General features: G+C 34.9%; 4 protein-coding genes and 1 pseudogene across 5 annotated transcripts; 3 read left to right on the top strand and 2 right to left on the bottom strand.

The window, feature by feature from the left end:
* The first annotated feature begins 1,965 nt into the window (after positions 1 to 1,965).
* Positions 1,966 to 3,538, top strand: LOC9330438. Its single transcript, XM_002894331.2, has 2 exons — positions 1,966 to 2,401; positions 2,929 to 3,538. The coding sequence occupies exons 1-2, from the start codon at positions 2,116 to 2,118 to the stop codon at positions 3,450 to 3,452; spliced, it is 810 nt and encodes a 269-aa protein (XP_002894377.2). The 5' UTR covers positions 1,966 to 2,115; the 3' UTR covers positions 3,453 to 3,538.
* A 1,312-nt stretch (positions 3,539 to 4,850) lies between these two features.
* Positions 4,851 to 5,373, top strand: LOC9330437. The gene has a single exon (XM_002894330.2). It carries the CDS (start codon positions 4,921 to 4,923, stop codon positions 5,161 to 5,163), a length of 243 nt encoding a protein of 80 aa, XP_002894376.1. The 5' UTR covers positions 4,851 to 4,920; the 3' UTR covers positions 5,164 to 5,373.
* Positions 5,374 to 6,877: 1,504 nt separating this feature from the next.
* On the top strand, positions 6,878 to 8,628 carry LOC9327753 (xanthoxin dehydrogenase). The gene is made up of 2 exons (XM_021014575.1): positions 6,878 to 7,039; positions 7,624 to 8,628. Exons 1-2 carry the CDS (start codon positions 6,993 to 6,995, stop codon positions 8,429 to 8,431), a joined length of 855 nt encoding a protein of 284 aa, XP_020870234.1. The 5' UTR covers positions 6,878 to 6,992; the 3' UTR covers positions 8,432 to 8,628.
* A 1,684-nt stretch (positions 8,629 to 10,312) lies between these two features.
* LOC9330436 lies at positions 10,313 to 11,245 on the bottom strand (annotated as a pseudogene).
* Positions 11,246 to 13,053: 1,808 nt separating this feature from the next.
* Positions 13,054 to 14,404, bottom strand: LOC9330435. 2 transcript variants are annotated; one of them, XM_002891642.2, is made up of 3 exons: positions 14,080 to 14,404; positions 13,332 to 13,763; positions 13,054 to 13,163 (listed from the first exon to the last, which is right to left on the bottom strand). In XM_002891642.2, the coding sequence occupies exons 1-3, from the start codon at positions 14,215 to 14,217 to the stop codon at positions 13,089 to 13,091; spliced, it is 645 nt and encodes a 214-aa protein (XP_002891688.1). In that variant the 5' UTR covers positions 14,218 to 14,404; the 3' UTR covers positions 13,054 to 13,088. The 2 variants fall into 2 exon arrangements, with proteins under 2 accessions (XP_002891688.1, XP_020869245.1); XM_021013586.1 differs by lacking the exon at positions 13,054 to 13,163 and having other exon boundaries at positions 13,179 to 13,763.
* Between the last annotated feature and the right edge of the window lie 5,256 nt (positions 14,405 to 19,660).

The following is a 19,660-nucleotide window of genomic DNA, read 5'->3' as shown; positions in this document are numbered from 1 at the left end:
TATAGGCCCCGATCCAAATTTGGTACGGTTTGATCAATACCAAACACCAAAGGATATGATCCGTATCTATCAACAGATACATCACTACCCTTAGCAATATAACTAAACAACAAATAGATACTGCTGTAACTCCTAGCTTTGCTTCCAATCTCAGTCCTCTACATCAAAAAAAAAAAAAAAAAAAAAAAACCCCCTAAAATAAGTAGACAATAGAAAACAAACAAATAATTTAGAAAACACGAAGACATCTATAATAATAGGACATAGGATCTAACAAATACGTAAACTACACACAACATACCTCTTTCAAAATATTCGGTCGCAATGAATACTTCAGCCAACTCAAAACCTTTACAAACAAACAAAACAATTAAAATCATACCTTATAGAATGGTAAGATATTCTGATGTCTATATATACAAGTCATGACACATAAGACAATAAGAGAACAAACATACATGCTTACAAAAGCCCACGCGATCCGTAAAACACGACGGAGCAACAACTCTTCTACGCCAATCCCGTGTGGTCTAAAACATCAGAGAAACAAATATATAAATTAAACATAAAACGATTATTACGTTACATAATAAATACACAAGATTCGACAAAATACCTTATTAAAATAAAACATATCATTCGTGCATCTTCGGGAGAAGGAAACACCAGCGGTTACCTAAGCCAACGGTACGAAATAAGAATAACCCGTAACATTTGATTATCGCGAAATATATATACAAAAAACAAAAGCCAAATCATCATTTAAAAGTTAGAAAATTAATATCAAACTAAAACCGATCCACAATAACCAACATATTAGATACAAATAAGAGAAATACCTGTTTCCAATAAACCGACACAAACCGAGATATGAGTTCATCGAGTACCTTCAAAATCACGGTAAGATGAAAATCAAACAATAAGATGTCAAACCTTGTACATAAACTCAAAACTATTTGACAATTTAATTATAAATCAATACTAAAAAATAAAACGCAATAAAATCGCATATAAAAGTATATACGATAACAGGAAGAAACACATAAATGTATATGGGTAAATAAATATAAAAATATACAAATTAAAACTATAGAAGTACCTCCCCAAACCTCGCTCTTTGCTCGTCAACACCACCTTCGTCAGAAAGCTTTGTCGATGGAACCTCCCACGTTATACAAAACTGAAACACACACCAAAAACAACAAATTAGCAAAACAATAAATCATCGAATAATGCAAAAAAATAAAACAAACAACACAAACAATATGCACACGACCTTTAAAGGTCCATAAAAACAATATTTGCATGACAAACAACTCGATTCATCAGAATCGTAGTAGCTATATAAAAAAACCATAACGGTGAAAACTATCTAATGGCCACAGAAAAATAATACCTAATCCTCTGGCCGATCAACAATATATATAGCTTTAAGATTAGGGCAAACACCAATCATTATCTTAAGAAATTTTACTTTTTAATTAGAAACAAAATCAGAAAACTAACAAAAACGAATTTTAACTGCTAAATTATAGAATTATCCAAAAAATTAACAAATAAATTTAAGCTAAGATTCCATAATCATTAAAGTCGAGATATTATGACCTCCATATCCCCAGCGATCATACTATAAAATAAAAAAAATTAAGGGTGATTAAGACTAATCATCACAAAACACGATTAGACTTATATACCCTTAACAACTAAGAACAAAAATTTTCGAATTAAGGGTGTTTAGGACATTATAATAGAGATCAACACACGATTAGACTTATATACCCCTAATTACGAAGAAGGAGAAATTTCGAGAAGAACAATTCATTAAGGGTGTTTAGGACAAATCATTCTAACTTTTAACCACAGGCCTCCAATGCCCTAACTTTCAATATGGTGCGTTTCTACTTCTCAAATAATTATTGTAGAGATGTTAAATTGTTGACTTTTACTAATTAAGGTGGACACTGTAGATGTAGAAAGTACTCTCCCACTAGATATATTTGGAACATAGGGAAGAATTCATCTTTCTATACATTCTACATTTAGACATAATGAACTATTCATTAGCATCTCTTTCTATTTTCAGAAAACCTATTTTGGAGATTTAAAAAATTATGAATGAAACATAAAACTTCTTCCTATTTCTCCATTGTTTTTCATTTCTTCTTGTTAGTAAAAATGGTGATGGATAGAGAAGAAAGGAGAAGAAGAATAATGGAAAGAGGATCAGATCGTTTAGCTTTAATCACAGGCCAATTACATAATCTTGATCCTTCGTCACCGTCGTCTTCTTCCTCATCATCGGCTTCTCACAACCGCACATACAGCGAATCTTTCATGCCACAAACGAAATCTGATCATCATCTTATTAAAGAAAGCCCATCTCTTAAGTATCAATTCAAAGGTACAAAAATTAAAACTATATTTTGCTCTCTCATGTAATATTATATGATACATTGTTTGTTTGTGTTAACATGTTAAAAAAAACATATATATATACTAACTCAAATTTATTTAGGACTCAAAATTGTAAATAAATCATAATACAATATAACTCAAACTGAAGTTCAAAATTTTTTTTGTTAATTATGTAATTGCATCCATAATTCAAGTTAAATTAATGTCAACACAAGTTACCAATCACAATCATAAATCATATTTTGAATAAAATGTGAAACTATAATTTTTACTGTTTGAATCAAACTTACTTTAATTGTAATTTGTATAAATTCAATGTTGCGTTTCACATATCGCATTGCGTATTTAAAACTTTAGAAAAATATTTTATGAGAAAGTAGTATTTTATATTTTCACATATGTAGACACTTATATGATAGACACTATAAATTGATTGCACAATTTGCGAGTGAAACAATCAAGACCTGAAATTGAACCCTAAATGGTTGTTGTCTCTGACATGCATGAATGCAGAGGAAGTAAATGCAAGATCAGAAGAACCAAAACTCTCGACTGTTCTTCACAAACCCTTAAAAAGTGAACCAACAAAACCAGAAGAAGCAACAAGATCAGTAAAGAGTCAAAATCAACGACCTAGGAGTTTCTGCAGCTCCAAGAAACTCAATGCTAGCATCATAAGCTCAGAAAGAACTCGGAGTTTAAGCTCTCTCACAATAGCCGCGTTTGTGGTTTTACTCCCGAGATTGAACATTATAAGCTCAGACACTATCTTAGCTTTGAGACCTCTTTGGTTGCTTATTCTTACAGATTGTGCTATTGTAATGTCTCATCTCACCATGGAAACTTCTGGAGGAGGATTGAGCCATGAGATGGAAGATGAAGGAAAGAGTAAAGATGGTAATAGTGGAGAAAATTGGTCTGATGCAGAGAAGCTTTTAGAAAGAGGAGTTGTTGTGTATCAAGCTCTTCGTGGAATGTTCATAGATTGTAGTCTCTATATGGTGGTGGTTGTTATTTTTGGAGCCTCTCTTTTTTAAGTTTTTTTTTTTAATTATTGGATATTATCTAATTAAGATTATGTTTGCGTTGATTCTCTTTCGTTACATAAGTTTTTGATATAAAACTTGCATGAGTAATTTCAACTAGTAAATTTTTACATCAATCCACTCATCTTTTTTTTTTAAAAAAAATAAACTAATATCTTTCTTTATTTCCATATCCATTTTTCAATGTTTTGGAGTTTTTTTTTTCTTCCCCAAAGATATAAAAATCCACTTTTATTCTAAATCCCTTGTTATTCAAAAAGTTTAGCTATCATTGATTATCTCATTTTTATAAAATCTAATGTTATTAGATATGGATTATGTACATTTTTACTCATGAAACAAAACTTTCATTAAACTGAACGTCGCAATTATTTAATACCAAACTTATATTGTACACTCATATTAGCTTTTTATTCATTTCTTTATTTTTAATAGTTCTACTAAAAAGTAATATCAAGATCAGAAGAATCATATCCAAAACTAAGAAAAGTAGGCCAAAACTTTCAAAAGAATCATATCCAAAACTAAGAAAAAATAAATCTAACTGCTCCTTTTAAACTTGACATAAAATTAAATACAATACAAACGTAAAGTTATCAAATCTTACAAATTTTAGTGTTTATTAATTATTACAATACATTTTTTAACAAAGATATTTTTAATTTTTAATTCATAATCTCTTTGGATTTGGGACAAACCATTAGCAGTAGATGTTACGTAAAACACTTTTTCGCACATTCTTGTTTTGATAAATAACAGTTTTAAACTAATAAACGTTTCAAATGACCAATCGCGATATTTTTTACCTATTATAAGATATAGTTTTCGTTGTTGTGATTTGTGAATTGTGTTATATATAACCTCAAAATGGTAAGTTTATCTAAAGAAGATGAGTGACAATGAGAAGCCCAAAGAGAAAGGAAGTGATGTCGTAATCGGCCCACTCCCACCGCTTATCCTCTCCAATCACTTCATTTTCTCTTTACCATATAAATATCCAAACCATTTTTGTTTCATCTAAGAGTTATGGTCCACCATTCACATCTTTCACAAAAAAAACTTACTTTAATAATATTCTTTTCCTTGGCTAATTAAAATTCATAACAATATCTATAAACTATTTCCTTAAAATTTCATAAGATCGGATATACACTAGAACAAATTTCTGACCTCATGGTTTCTTTCTAAACACAAATCTCAAGACGTGCATCAAAACCATTAGCCACGTGTGACGTTCGAAATTTTGTTTGGCGACATCTCTTCTACACAATACCTAAAAGATAAATATGTAATTAAATAATTTAATTCTCAAAAGAGTGACTAGTATTTTTTTTTTTTTTTTTGTCATCAAGAGTGACTAGTATTTATACTCGACTTTTCTTTTGGTAAACCACAAACAAAAAAAATCTTAAATAAGAACAATCTTTTAAAATTTTGTGTGGAGTGTGAAACCAAAAAAATGTGTTACAAAATTCTTCCACCTCTTGTTATTCTTCCGGAGAACTTCCACGAAAATACGACGGTGGCAGAAGTGACGGCCGCGACAGAGGTGGAAGCCAGCGCTGGTCACCGTAGCGGTGGCGGTGGAAAGAAGAAGTGTGTGTGTTCACCGTCGAAGCATCCAAGATCGTTCAAGTGTAGGTATCATCAACATGAATATCAATGGCTTCCTTCATCTTCATCTTCATCCCTCCACAAATAACACATATCATCAATTCATCATGTAAACAATAATTATAGTTTTATATTTTTATTATTCATGGTTATTTTAATTTCCTAAGTATTTCAATCAAAGTAGAAATTGTGTTGTCAGAATCTTTATATAACGATGTTGTTTGATCGACAAAGTTCGAAAAAATCGGCAGCAATAATCTTTTTTAAGGAATACGTGGTTACTAAGAATTCTGTATAATTAATTAGCTTTTTCGGCTTAAAAACGGTTCATAAAAAAATGGTGTTACGTGTCGTGACATGTATATATATTTACGCATTTTCACATGGGTTCGGAGTTCCAGTTTTCGTAAAAGATGTATCAACCATTGATCTAATAAAACTAACTCAAGATTAATCTTATAATGAGATTGTGTCGAAATGGATTGGTAAAAAAGTTAAGACATCTCGAAACATCAAATTAAATGCAAATTTCAACTTGTGAAATTCATTAAGATATGCAACTGTGACTAGAGAAATATGGGAAAACATAATTACATTTGTGAAATTCATCAAGAAATCATGACCCATGATTATTATAAAGTGACCTAAAACTCTAATACTGTATCTGTATTACTAGATTTTAATCCGCGGTACACCGCGGGATGATTTAATTTTAAAGTTAGTATAAAAATATTTTGTAAATTGTATCTCCTTATAACATATTTATTTATATCATAGTTTACAATTGTTATTAAGTAACGGTATACCACGAGTCCACGAGACAATTATTAATAAACTGAGGATTTAACCCGTATTAAAGCGGTATATAAATATTGATTCAAATTCGTCTGTCATATAAATCCTTTCCGAAATATAATCCGTTCCGTAATTTCTTAACCCATCCCGTGATTTGTTTTTATTTTAAAATTTAATGATTATTTATTATATATAAAAGTTTACAAATCATATCACCCTCTAAGACCACGAGACATTATACCACGGGACAATTTTTGGTTTTATACAATCTTTTCTAAATGAGACTGATTTAGTATGTCTAATATTTGTGGTATTACAAAAAAAAAAAGAATTAATCCGTATTAAAGCGGCGGGTTAATGATATTTTAATCTTTTTATTATTGTTGATTCAAAAACCCGTTCTGCCAAACCCGTCTGGCCAAAAAACTCATTTATTTTATTAATGTTCTTATTTATGATATGATTCTGAATCATTGTCTAAATATTTTAATCGATGTTGAACGTTGAACAAACATTTTCGTCAATTGGATAATATATGTTCGTTTTTAAAATTTCGAATCACAGTATATGTAGAAAAATTGATTTTTTTTTTTACTTTATGTATTATATGATGATTCAAAACAGTTCAAAACAAATCAAACAAAGATGATAGGAGAATCATAATTATAAATCTTAATCAAATCTTCTAAATATCTAAATTATTAAATATGGAATATCCGGTGTATGAGTTGGGTTAAATATAATTCGACCCAACAAAATTTTTGTGAAGTAATTTTAAAAACGGGTCGGGTATCCGATATATCCAGAAAAATTTTTACTCACCCGTCACCAAAATGTTGCAAGAATACTAGTATAGATAGATGGTTTGGATTTTGGTTCGATTTTGAATTTTAGAAATTTTCTAAATCGGACCGGTCAACTTAAAAGTCTCTAAAATCCGCAATGTGCTATAGGCTGATCCGCTAAGCTTTTTAATGGGCTTAAAATATAGGGCCCATATGCAACCCACGATAGCCGTATATAGCCGAGACAGACGCCAAAAAATGGCGATGTTGCCGAGAAACAACGCAAACTCCGATTCAGAGAATCAACAACTAGAAGAAGAAGGAGCTTAAAGCTAATATGTCAACGAACACTCCATCTTCTTCTTCTGCTCTTCCTCCTCAAAGGTATAAGCTTTTTCCAACTTTTGTTTTCCTCTGATCCAACCCTTTTTGTTTGATCTTCGTTTACTTTTCCTTCTTGGGTCATTTTGAATACTGAAATTTTGTGCTTTGGGAATCAAATCACCAGTTGATAATCAGACAATGTGGTTTTTCTCAATTCTTTAGTGCTCTGCTCACGACAGAATTTGAGATCTAGTCATTTGGTTCTGTTTGATTTCTTCATGTCAAATCTTGAAATGTTCATGAGCTCTTTACTTTTAAGATGATATATTCGAAAATTGGGATCAGTTATGATTCAATAAACTAGTGATACACATTGCCTTTGTTTACTTATCTCTCAACTTCAGATTTGTAATTTTGTGTCCCATTTGATCCCATCTTACCTCCTCTGCACGTTCTGTTTTAAAACTGGTTTTGTGGTCCTTTCTTTTCCCCGTTGTAGTTTCGTGGCCCAGATCAATTAATGAAAAAAGTTCCTTTTTTTTTGTGGCATTATCTTTTCTTGATGTAACATCTCAACCTTATTGTTATGAGACTATGGTGCGATTTTTTAATGCTTTTGATATTTTGTGTTCTTGGTGTGACAGGCTTTTGGGTAAAGTGGCATTGATCACTGGAGGAGCCACTGGGATAGGTGAGAGCATTGTTCGTCTGTTCCACAAGCACGGTGCAAATGTCTGCATTGTTGATTTGCAAGATGATCTCGGAAACGAGGTATGTAAAAGTCTGCTTAGTGGTGAGACGAAGGAGACGGCTTGTTTTATCCATGGAGATGTTAGAGTGGAAGATGACATTAGCAATGCGGTTGACTTTGCAGTCAAAAAGTTTGGGACGCTTGATATACTTATCAACAATGCGGGATTATGCGGAGCACCGTGCCCTGATATCCGCAACAATAGTTTGAGTGAGTTCGAGAAGATCTTTGATGTGAATGTGAAAGGAGCTTTTTTAAGCATGAAACATGCGGCTCGGGTAATGATACCGGAGAAGAAAGGGTCGATAGTTTCCTTATGTAGTGTGGGAGGTGTTATGGGAGGCATTGGTCCACATGCTTATGTCGGTTCCAAGCACGCTGTTCTAGGCTTGACTAGGAGTGTTGCAGCCGAGCTTGGACAGCATGGGATACGTGTGAACTGTGTTTCGCCTTACGCGGTTGCAACTAAACTCGCTTTGGCTCATTTGCCGGAGGAAGAAAGAACGGAAGATGCATTTGTGGGGTTCAGGAATTTTGCAGCTGCAAACGCGAATCTAAAAGGGGTCGAACTGACGGTTGATGATGTAGCGAACGCTGTTTTGTTTTTGGCAAGTGATGAATCGCGGTACATAAGCGGAGATAATCTGATGATTGATGGAGGATTCACTTGCACTAACCACTCCTTTAAAGTCTTCAGGTGATTCATTTGCTAATGAATGTTGTTTAATGTTTAGTGTCGTCAATTTATCATGTCTCTTAAATAATTTAACTGTGGAGCTTATTGTGGTTTTAATTGTTACTTTTAGCATTAGTTGAGAGATTTGTAGAAAGTCATGGAAGAAATATATTTGTTTGATGTGTTACATTTTCTTTTTGATAATGCTATTTAACTAAACAATGATTTAGTGAAACCAAACATAATAACTTGTTGCTTTGTAGATCAAAATGCTATAAATGTGAATCAACGTTTTGCTCAAAAATCTGATTAGCGTCTAATAGTGTAATAATTTGAATATTGGTTGACTCTATCTCTACTTGCATTACAAAATTACATTAAAAAGTTTAGAAAAAAAAATGTGTACTTTGTTTCTAGAATTAGACAGGGCTACAACTTCGACAAGAAATTGTCAAGACAAGCCTTATTTTATTGGGCTCAAAAAGCGGATATTGGATCTGGCCCATTTACAATCATCTCCCACGATCTCTTCACTGAATATGTACATTGTTCTCTTCACTGACGGTTGATGATGTAGCGAACGCTGTTCTGTTTTTGGCGAGCGATGAATCGCGGTACATTAGCAGGCATAATCTGATGATTGATGGAGGATTCACTTGCACTAACCACTCCTTTAAAGTCTTCAGATGATCCATTTTGCTAATGACGGTTGTTTAATGTTTAGTGTCGTCTCTTAAATAATTTAACTGCGGTTGCTAGATGGTTTTAATTGTTACTTTTAGCATTAGTTGAGAGATTTGATGAAGTCATGGAAGAAACATATTTGTTTGATGTGTAACACAGGTTAAATATATTTGTTCTTCTTATATGTTCACACTTATCCACGATTATTGATCTTTCAGAGTTAGCAGTTTGCCGAGTAAATACCAACTTGAGCAATCCATTGCTAATCTCAACACTCAAGCAAGGTGCTCTTGGCTTGTCTACTTATTACATAAGACTCTAGTAGGATAATACAATGGAGTTTGGACTTGGTTATTTTGAACTCAATCATAAACAAATGAAATTCTTTTGTGACAGGAACCAAACATTGGTAAATTCGTTTCTAAAACAGTTCAAAAAAAACAATTAAAAAATCATAATTATTATTATCTGGGTCTAGTGATATCACAAATAATTTTTAAAAAGCCCATCTCTCTCTCACACATCTCTCTCTCATACGTTTATGGGGGTCGGTGGTGGTGATGGCGGCAGTACGGCGTTGGGGACAACAACGATTTCGTCGAGCTCTAGATCATCAATGCATTCTTGCTTCGCGGCGTCTTCGGCGGTGGCCTTGGCGGCGGTAGCTCTCGTCGCTCCTGCTTCCGCTCTGGCCCTAGCGGCGGTGATCTTCTTGTTCCAAACAACGCGGCATTTGTTAATGGCGGTTGTTGCAGCCATCACGTGAGATATCTTCTCTGCTAGTAGCGCTCTGTCTTCTAGACGATTGAAGTCCGGGATTGGATTCTCACGAATGAAAAAGAGTAGATTCTGAACCGAGCAAAGCGCATTCCTAGTTTTGCACAAGCCAGCTTGCATTTAGGACCAATCAAGGCAAGCATCTTATTGGCTTGGAGCAATTTGGACTTGGTTATTTTGTATTCGGTTATGGTATTTTGAACTCGGTTAGTGGTGATCATCCCAAAATCATAACAAGTGAAGAAATTTTGTGACATTGATCACTTCTGTTGGCACTTGAAAATAAGCATACGTGAGTAGAATTGAAACAAAAAACAAAGATATCAGTTATATCATCAGTCTAATTCTTCATGCTATTTTCTTCCTTAAGAATTGCTTCTTTTTGCTTTTCCCATCTTTTTGTTTTATTTTTCCCCGTTTTAGGAACCAAATCTTAATAAATCACCAAAAGGTTTTTGGATTACACAACAAAGTTCAAAATAAGTACAACTAAAAAGTCTATATTAAAAACAATGAACAATGATATTCTATATTAAGAACAATGATATTCTATATTAGAAGCCGTATATCACAAAATAAATAATAAATTTTCAAATATAAATTTGCCTAGAGAGTAAAGATAATTTGAAAGAGAAGAAAAGCTTAGAGATTATCCAAAAGATAAAAATACAATGAAAAATAACAGGATTTAAAAGGAGATAAATCAGAAAAAAAAAAAAAAAATACCAAATCAAACTTATGAGTAGTGTAACATGTATTAGCCCATTTCCTATATAATAAATTGTACATCACAAAACAAATAGTGTTTGCAAACATAAACTTTGCCTCGAGAGTTAAGATCATGCTCTTTTATTATATGTTATTTTTCATGATAAATTTCTAATTAGTAGAGAGATTTGTCGAAAGTCATGGAAGTAAAATATTTGTCTGATGCTCTCGCCGCTGCTGCTTCCGCTCTGGCCCTAGCTGCGGAGATTTTCTGGTCCCAATTATCGCGGCAGTCTTTCACGGCGGTTGCTGGAGCCAAGAGCAGAGCTCGATCTTCTTGAAGATTCTCACGAGTGGAGAAAGAGATAGCAAAGGACCTATCAAGTTTTGCATAAGCGCTCTTGCCTTTAAGAGCAATCAAAGCAATGATCTTGTTGGCTTGGAGCAACTTGATGTACCCACACTCCAGAACCCTATTATTGGTGAGAAGAGCCCTAGCAATCATAGCAATCACTATTGCGTGAACGGCAATCCAAGCTGTGAAGAACTCTGCTGTGATAAGGAGCAGGCAAACAAGGGAACTGATTCCGATCCATAGGGAGACCTCGTTTAGGAAGACCTTGTACTGAAACCAGTACTCGGGCAGTTAAATCTCGTAAGCTTTAACCATGAGGTAGACAACAAACGTAGTTCCAAACACGAAGAGACGCTGGTCAGGTCTTGTGTCTTTAGTTGTAGAAGGTGGGACGTTAGTTGCAGAAGGTGGTGCGGCAGTTTTTGATTTGGTCACGACTGTGTTATCGCCTCTTCCTCCGGCGATGGCCGTGAACACCAAGGCAATGAGCATGGCATTCACGAGGAGAGATGGAGAGCAGTAAACTTAGCAAGCCATTGCTAATCTCAACACTCAAGCAAGGTGCTCTTGGCTTTTCTACTTATTACATAAGACTCTAGTAGGATAATACAATAGAGTTTGGACTTGGTTATTTTGAACTCAATCATAAACAGATGAAATTTTTTTGTGGCAAGTCAAAAAAACAATTAAAAAGTCACATTAATTATTATTATTTGGGCCTAGTGACATCACATACAATTTTAAAAAGCACATCTCTCTCTCACATATCTCTCTCTCACACGTTTATAGGGGTCGGTGGTGGTGATGGCGGCAGTACGGCGTCGGGGACAACAACGATTTCGTCGAGCTCCAGTCATCAATGTCTTCTTGCTTCGCGGCGTCTTCGGTGGTGGCCTTGGCGGCGGTAGCTCTCGCCGCTGCTGCTTCCGCTCTGGCCCTAGCGGCGGTGATCTTCTTGTTCCAATCAACGCGGCATTTGTTCATGGCGGTGCTGCAGCCATCACGTGGGATTTCTTCTCTACTAGCAGCACTCTGTCTTCTGGACAATTGAAGTTCGTGATTGGATTCTCACGGATGAAAAAAGAGTAGATACTTAACCGAGCAAAGCGCATTCTTAGTTTTGCACAAGCCAACTTGCATTTAGGACCAATCAGGACAAACATCTTATTGGCTTTGAGCAATTTAGACTTGGTTATTTTGTATTCGGTTATGGTATTTTGAACTCGGTTATTGGTGATCATCCCAAAATCATAACAAGTGAAGAAATTTTGTGACATTGATCACTTCTGTTGGCACTTGAAACAAAGATATCAGTTATATCATCAGTCTAATTATTCATGTTATCTTCTTCCTCAAGAATTGCTTCCTTTTGCTTTTCCCATCTTTTTGTTTTATTTTTCCCCGTTTTAGGAACCAAATCTTAATAAATCACCAAAGTTTTTTTGATTACACAACAAAGTTCAAAATAAGTACAACTAAAAAGTCTATATTAAAAACAATGAACAATGATATTCTATATTAAGAACAATGATATTCTATATTAGAAGCCGTATATCACAAAATAAATAATAAATTTTCAAATTTAAATTTGCCTAGAGAGTAAAGATAATTTGAAAGAGAGGAAAATCTTAGAGATTACCCAAAAGATAAAAATAAAATGAAAAATAACAGGATTTAAAAGGAGATAAATCAGAAAAAAAATATATATATCAAATCAAACTTAGAGTAGTGTAACATGTATTAGCCCTTTTCCTATATAATAAATTGTACATCACAAAACAAATATTGTTTGCAAATATAAACTTTGCCTAGAGAGTTAAGATCATGCTCTTTTTATTATATGTTATTTTTCATGATAAATTTCTAATTAGTAGAGAGATTTGTCGAAAGTCATGGAAGTAAAATATTTGTCCAATGTGTTTACATTTTTTTAGATAATGCTAATATGCTATTATGTACTAAACAGATCTAGTAAAACAAAACATACATACTTGTGAGCTAACATTTTTTCAAAAATCTGATTAGCGTCTAAGAATGTAATATTCCACATATTAGTTGACTATAAATTCTCTAGTTGCATTACAAGAAAAAAAAAAAGTAAACAAGAAGATTAAAAAGATCTCAGTAGCAAAAATATATCATAATGATGTGTCTTAAATTAGAGAGGACTACAACTTTGACGAGAAATCGTCTGATTAACTGTAATTACTAGAATCCCACATGCCACTTTTGCCTGTTCATCAAGATAATTAAAAAAAAAAAAACCATTACTCTGATTTGAAATTGCATACAATTATCTCACATCTAATTATGGTTATATAATCTAGAAAGTCAAATTAAAATGATGAGAAAGTAGAAAGTTTAATAAACCGAATAATTGCGTAAAATTCGAGTTCCTTACCTTTAAAGGGAAACGGAAGAACCAAACACCAAGGTTTCCGTTAGTCTCCGTAACGGTGTCAAATTCAACGGAGCCTTTAGCCAAATCGTGAATCAAATGAATGACGTCAGGAAACACCGTAACGCCGTCTAGCTCAGCCTCCGCGTCAAGGTAAGAAGAACCAAAAGCCGTCACGTGCCCGCCATCAGAACTCACGTGACCTAACGTCTTCCCTCTATAGTCAATCGTGACGTCAAGATCCGTGAAGTCAAAAGAGTACACGTCAGCATTTGATACCTTAAGCGTAACGAGCAACGTCATGTCTATAGACGGAACCGGACGGCGGTGAACGTGCACGTGGGAAATCTTGACCCGTACGATCTTGATTCGTGGATCGGACGGCCAGAAGATGTAGATGAGGATCGAGGCAAAAGATATGAGAAATATAGAGATCAGCCCCGGCTCAGATGGGTAGGGCGGAGGTGCGACGGCCCGGGGCTTTTTTTTTTATAAAAAAATTTACATATAAAAAAGCCCCAAATATTTTTTAAAAATATTATTAATATGAGAATTATATTTTAAGAGGCCTAATTATTTATAAGAAAATGTATAAAAAGGCCCAAAATTTTTAAAATAACAATTTTTATTATAAAAACTCCGCAAAATTTTTAAAAATTAAGTAAATTTTCTCTTTGTATATAATAATAGGCCAAAAAAATTTTTTTTGCTCTAAGGCTCTCAAATATATTGAGCCGGGGCTGATAGAGATGATGAAACGGCGTCGGGAGGTGAAAGAAGAATGTGATGAGATCAGAACGGCGTCGTTTTGATCGTGACTTGAGGAAGGTAAAGGCTTATAGTCCGGTAATGACGGAGTTGCTGCTTTAGGGTCTTCTTCTCCGGTCATTGTTCATGAGAGAGGAGATGTTTGGAAAGGTCGATAAATATATATTTGGTGCTATTCCTTTATTTTATTTTGTTAGTGAAGTTAATTATTGAAGAGTTTATTATTAAATGATTTAATCATCTGTAGGGGTTGAAGATCTTTTAGAAGGTTGTATTTTTTTAATAAGAGATTACTTTGGACGCTATAGTATTAATTTATTAAATGATAACCCAAAAATTGGTAACTTATTTTTCTTCTTTTTTTGTTCTTTTTTTTTTTTGTTGAGGTAAATGAAATGGGTATTTATTTGTAGTGATTTTACATGTGTTTGTTATAAACCACATGTTGGATGGACTCCATAACCGTGGACCTTATGCATATTCTAGAAGGCCCATGTCCATGTCCTAGAAGGCCCATGCCCATGTTCTTGAAGATTCTCCTTATGACGGCCTATATTGTACTTAGTGGGCTTTTGGGCTTTAGGGTTTACTAGCCCAATGGGGATTTGTCTCCCCTCATCATGTATATATATGTATCGAAATCTCATTCATTAATCAATAGAACAACACAGTTTACAACACGTTATCAGCACGACTTGCTCTTAACGAAAACCCTAAAACCCTAACCCTAAAAATCGTGGCACTGTTCATCGCCGACACTGTTCATCTCGGTACTGTTCATCGCCGTACTGTTCATTGCCGACACTGTTCATCGCCGACACTGTTCATCGCGGCACTGTTCATCGCGGTACTGTTCATCGCGGCACTGTTCATCGCGGTACTGTTCATCGTGGTACTGTTTGCGGTTCGTTGCAGCAGCGTGAGTTACCGAGGTCTTTAGCTCCCGGTTCTAGTCCATACAACCCCATAAGGTGAAAGGTAACATCAAAACCCTAAAGCTAAAGAACCAACAATTGAACTTGAAAGTTAAGCAAAGAGAAACCCTAAAACGAATGATGATTGATTAAGTGATTGCTTTGCTTGTATGATTTGATTGCTTGTTTGATCCGATTGCTTGTTTGCTCGATTGTTTGACTCGTTTAGGTTGCTAGAAAAAGTTGATTATCGCTTAAGCTAAACTCGCCTAAGTTGCTAGAGAAGTTTTAATTGTCTAAACCTAAAATCGCAAAACGAAAATACATAAGCTAATAACCGAAACTTTAAAGGTCTAAAAACCTAAAACCTAAAACGAATCTAATCCAAAAAAATTCCATAAGTTTAAATCGGCTTGATTGAGATTGTTTAGGTTGTTAGATTGTTTGCTCCTTTGATTGATTACATGCTTAACACCCTAAAACTAAAATTGCATGAACCCTAGAAAACTTAGAAAAGATAATCCTAAAAGAAATCTCAAAACCCTAAAACCTAAAATCCTAAATAAAATAGGAAACCCTAAAATCTAGGAAACCTTAAAATCCTAAATAAAATAGGAAACCCTAGATAATAGGAAATCTTAACAACCCTAAATCCTAAATAGGGAATCTTAAAATCCTCAATAAAATAGGAAACTTTAAAATTCTAATAGAAAGCATGAAAACTTAAATAAAATCCTAAATCCTATTGTACTCTAAATCCTAATTAAATTAGGAAATTCATAAATCCTATTCAAGATAGGAAAACTTTAAGAAATAGAAAATTTCCAAATCCTAATTAAAATAGGAAATCTTAAAATCTAAAATCATAAGTGAAATAGGAAAATTAATCCTAAAGTAAAGAGGAAAGTAAATCCTAAAGTAAATCGATTCATGGTTCGGTCTAAAATACCGCATGACACTAACGATTACATGATTTTGACTCAAAACTTTTCCTTGTAGATGTTGAATTACAACTTGTACTTTACTGCCCTAAATTTCTTAGGAGATAATTATTTTAAAATGGGCAATGGATACTAAGATTATCCTAAAGTCAAAAGGACTTGGTGAATGTATCTAATAAGGCAAGAATGCCAAGAGAGAAAGATAGATACAAGACAATATTAGCCACCATCTTATTGAGAGTCTCATAATCCAGGACTATAAGTCCGTGGATGAGTCTATTGCTAGATGAAAAAAAAAAAAAAAAAATAATGACTTACAGATAAAAACAGTGAGTTACGACCTCATAGATTAACCCCATTACCTAATGCCAATAAGGCCGCAGAGGATAAGAAAGAATCCAAAGAATCTAACCACGTCTAAAGTGATAGACCACACGGCCGTGACCGTGGTGGATGGAAAGGACGTGGTTGTGGCCACTATAACTCATCCGGCCGTGGGAACCACTATAACCGTGGATGTAGACCCAATTCCGGCCGTGGTCGAGGGCGAGGACGATGTGGTATTTCCAAACCACAACACTCGACCAAATGAGTATGCCATAGATGTGGTATTGAAAGGACGTGGTTGTGGCCACTATAACTCATCCGGCCATGGGAACCACTATAACCGTGGATGTAGACCCAATTCCGGCCGTGGTCGAGGGCGAGGACGATGTGGTATTTCCAAACCACAACACTCGACCAAATGAGTATACCATAGATATGGAATGGGAAACCATTGGGCTAAGATATGTAGGACTTCCAAACATCGTTGTGACCTCTATCAAGAGAGTGTAAAAGGGAAGAATCCTAAAGCCCATTTGGTATATAAAGATGGTGAACATGATCAAGATGATCTAATAGAGTATGAAACTTCTGATTGCATAAAAGAATCAAGTTGATAAATCTTACTTCGACATCAAAACCTCTATGTTTTTCTTTGCATTTTATGTGTTCATTGATTGTTATTTGCTTGAATTTATTTTATATTATTTTATGTTTAGAACATGATTCTTGTCCATATAAGAAATGGCCGAGGACAAGAACATAATTGTGGTGGATAGTGGAGCCACACAAAAGATAAGAGATATTTTCCTAAATCTCATAATGAAAAATGCCAATATTAGCACCATAGCGGGTATAGCTAGTCTTATTGAGGGCCATGGTCATGCCCATATACTTTTATCAAAGGGCACGCATCTTGAAATAAGCGATGCCCTATATTCACCCAGCTCGAAGAGGAGCTTGTCAAGTTTCAAAAATATAAGATTGAATGGTTTCCATATTGAAACAAAGGGTGAAGGGAACAAAGAATTCCTAAATATAATTGAGATCACCCAAGGACATAAGAAAGTCCTAAGAGACTATACCCGCATTATCCACTGGTCTCTACTATGCTAAAATCGATATGATCGAAGCTAATATGGCAATGAACAAAGAGTTCATCAAGAAATTCACTTTATGGCATGACCGGCTTGGCCATCCGGGTCATAGTATGATGTGTAAACTAATAACTAATTCAAAGGGGCACACCCTAAGAGAGAAAAGAGTTATCCCTAAGAATCTCACGTGTGAAGCATGTTCACAAGGGAAACTCATTATAAGGCCATCACCGGCTAAGGTAAATAAAGAGACCTTAAAATTTCTGGAAAGGATACAAGGAGACATATGTATGGTCCTCATTGATGCATCGACAAGATGGTCGCATGTTTGTCTCCTATCTACTAGAAACCAAGTGTTTGCTAGGTTATTGGCCCAGATAATAAGACTGCGAGCCCACTTTCCAGATTTTCCGCTTAAGACTATACGTCTAGACAATGCCGGTGAATTCACGTCCCAAGCGTTTAATGACTACTGTATGTCCATGGGGGTAAGTGTGGAACATCCCGTAGCACATGTACATACACAGAATGGATTAGCGGAATCCTTCATTAAACGAATTCAATTGATAGCTCGACCATTACTCATGAGGTCGAAGCTCCCAGTAGCCGCTTGGGGACACGCTGTTTTACATGCATCAGAACTTATACGCATAAGGCCATCTAGTGAACATAGATATTCACCATCCCAATTACTTATGGGTCATGAGCCAGACATATCCCATCTAAAGACTTTCGGGTGTGCCATATATGTACCGATTGCTCCACCACATAGAAACAAAGATGGGACCTCAAAGGAGGATGGGAATATATGTTGGATTTGATTCTCCCACCATTATTAAGTATCTAGAGCCAACTACGGGTGATCTATTTAAGGCTAGATACGCGGATTGTCATTTTAATGAATCCGAGTTTCCTACTATAGGTGGAGAGACGAACAAGCTGGGTAAAGCAATAAAAGAAATATAATGAAATCAAACATCCTTAAATTGGCAAGATCCTCGGACTCTGGCATGAGAATCAGAGGTCCATAAGATTATACATTTGAAAAGCTAGCTAATCAATTGCCAGATTCCTTTGCTGACCCAAAGAAAGTTACAAAAACGTACATACCAGCTTGTAATGCACCAGTACGTATTGATATCCAAAAGCGAATCAATGAAATTGCTACCGAGTCTAACACACGAAAGAAACGTGGTAGACCAATAGGTTCCAAAGATAAAAATCCTCGAAAATCAAAGAAAGGTGCAATAGGAATCCGAGGTTACTAAGGAAACCATCCCAGACATGGAGATAAGGCCGGCCGGCTCTAAGGTACAGGTACCATATAATGTAGCTTGGGACGCCAAGCTGCAAAGTATTAAAGGTCCTGACCATAATAAATCTCAAATCGATTATATCATGTCTGGAACATAATGGAACATATAAGAAATGTCGACATAAGATGATTTTGCATGCAAGGTAGCACTTGAATTTATGAATATAAATGAGGATCAGGAGCCCACGTCTATACTAGAGTGCACTCAAAGACTTGATTGATTAAATGGTACAAGACCATAAAACGTGGAGCTAAGAATCATTAAGAAAAGGAATGAGTTTGGTCCGACCTTAAGGACACCATTCGATGTAAAAACCAGTAGGACACAAATGGGTCTTTGTGAAGAAGAGAAATGAGAATAATGAAATCGTGAGATATAAGGCACGGCTTGTAGCATAAGGATTCTCACAAAGACCGGGGATAGATTATGAAGAAACATACTCCCCTGTGGTGGATGCTAAGACATTTAAATTTTGCTAAGTCTGGCTATATAAAGAAAAAGACTTGATTTGCGGCTAATGGATGTAATGCCTGCATATTTATATAAGTCCACTGGATGATATATATGAGATTACCAGAGGGTATTGAGCTCAAAGATAAAGATAAGAAAGGGTCTCGAGACCAATACTGCATAAGGCTGAACAAATCGCTTTATGGACTGAAACAAAGTGGACGCATGTGGTACAATAGATTAAGCGAGTACCTAGTCAGAGAAGGTTATAAGAATGATCCCATCAGTCCATGTATCTTCATAAAGAAATTTGCAAACGAAGGGTTTGTGATAATAGCAGTATATGTGGATGATTTGAACATCCTTGGAACCTCTGGGGAAATCGCCCAAACAGTCAAATATCTAAAGAAAGAATTCGAGATGAAAGACCTAGGCAAGACAAAATTCTGTTTGGGATTGCAACTTGAGTACGTGAATAATGGAATCCTTGTGCATCAAAAGGCATATACTGAAAAAGTACTC

This window comes from Arabidopsis lyrata (genome assembly GCF_000004255.2).
Source record: "Arabidopsis lyrata subsp. lyrata unplaced genomic scaffold ARALYscaffold_1, whole genome shotgun sequence".
NCBI classification, from domain to species: domain Eukaryota; kingdom Viridiplantae; phylum Streptophyta; class Magnoliopsida; order Brassicales; family Brassicaceae; genus Arabidopsis; species Arabidopsis lyrata.
Note: the sequence above shows the minus strand (reverse complement) of the source record. Positions and strands in the feature narration are given on the sequence as shown.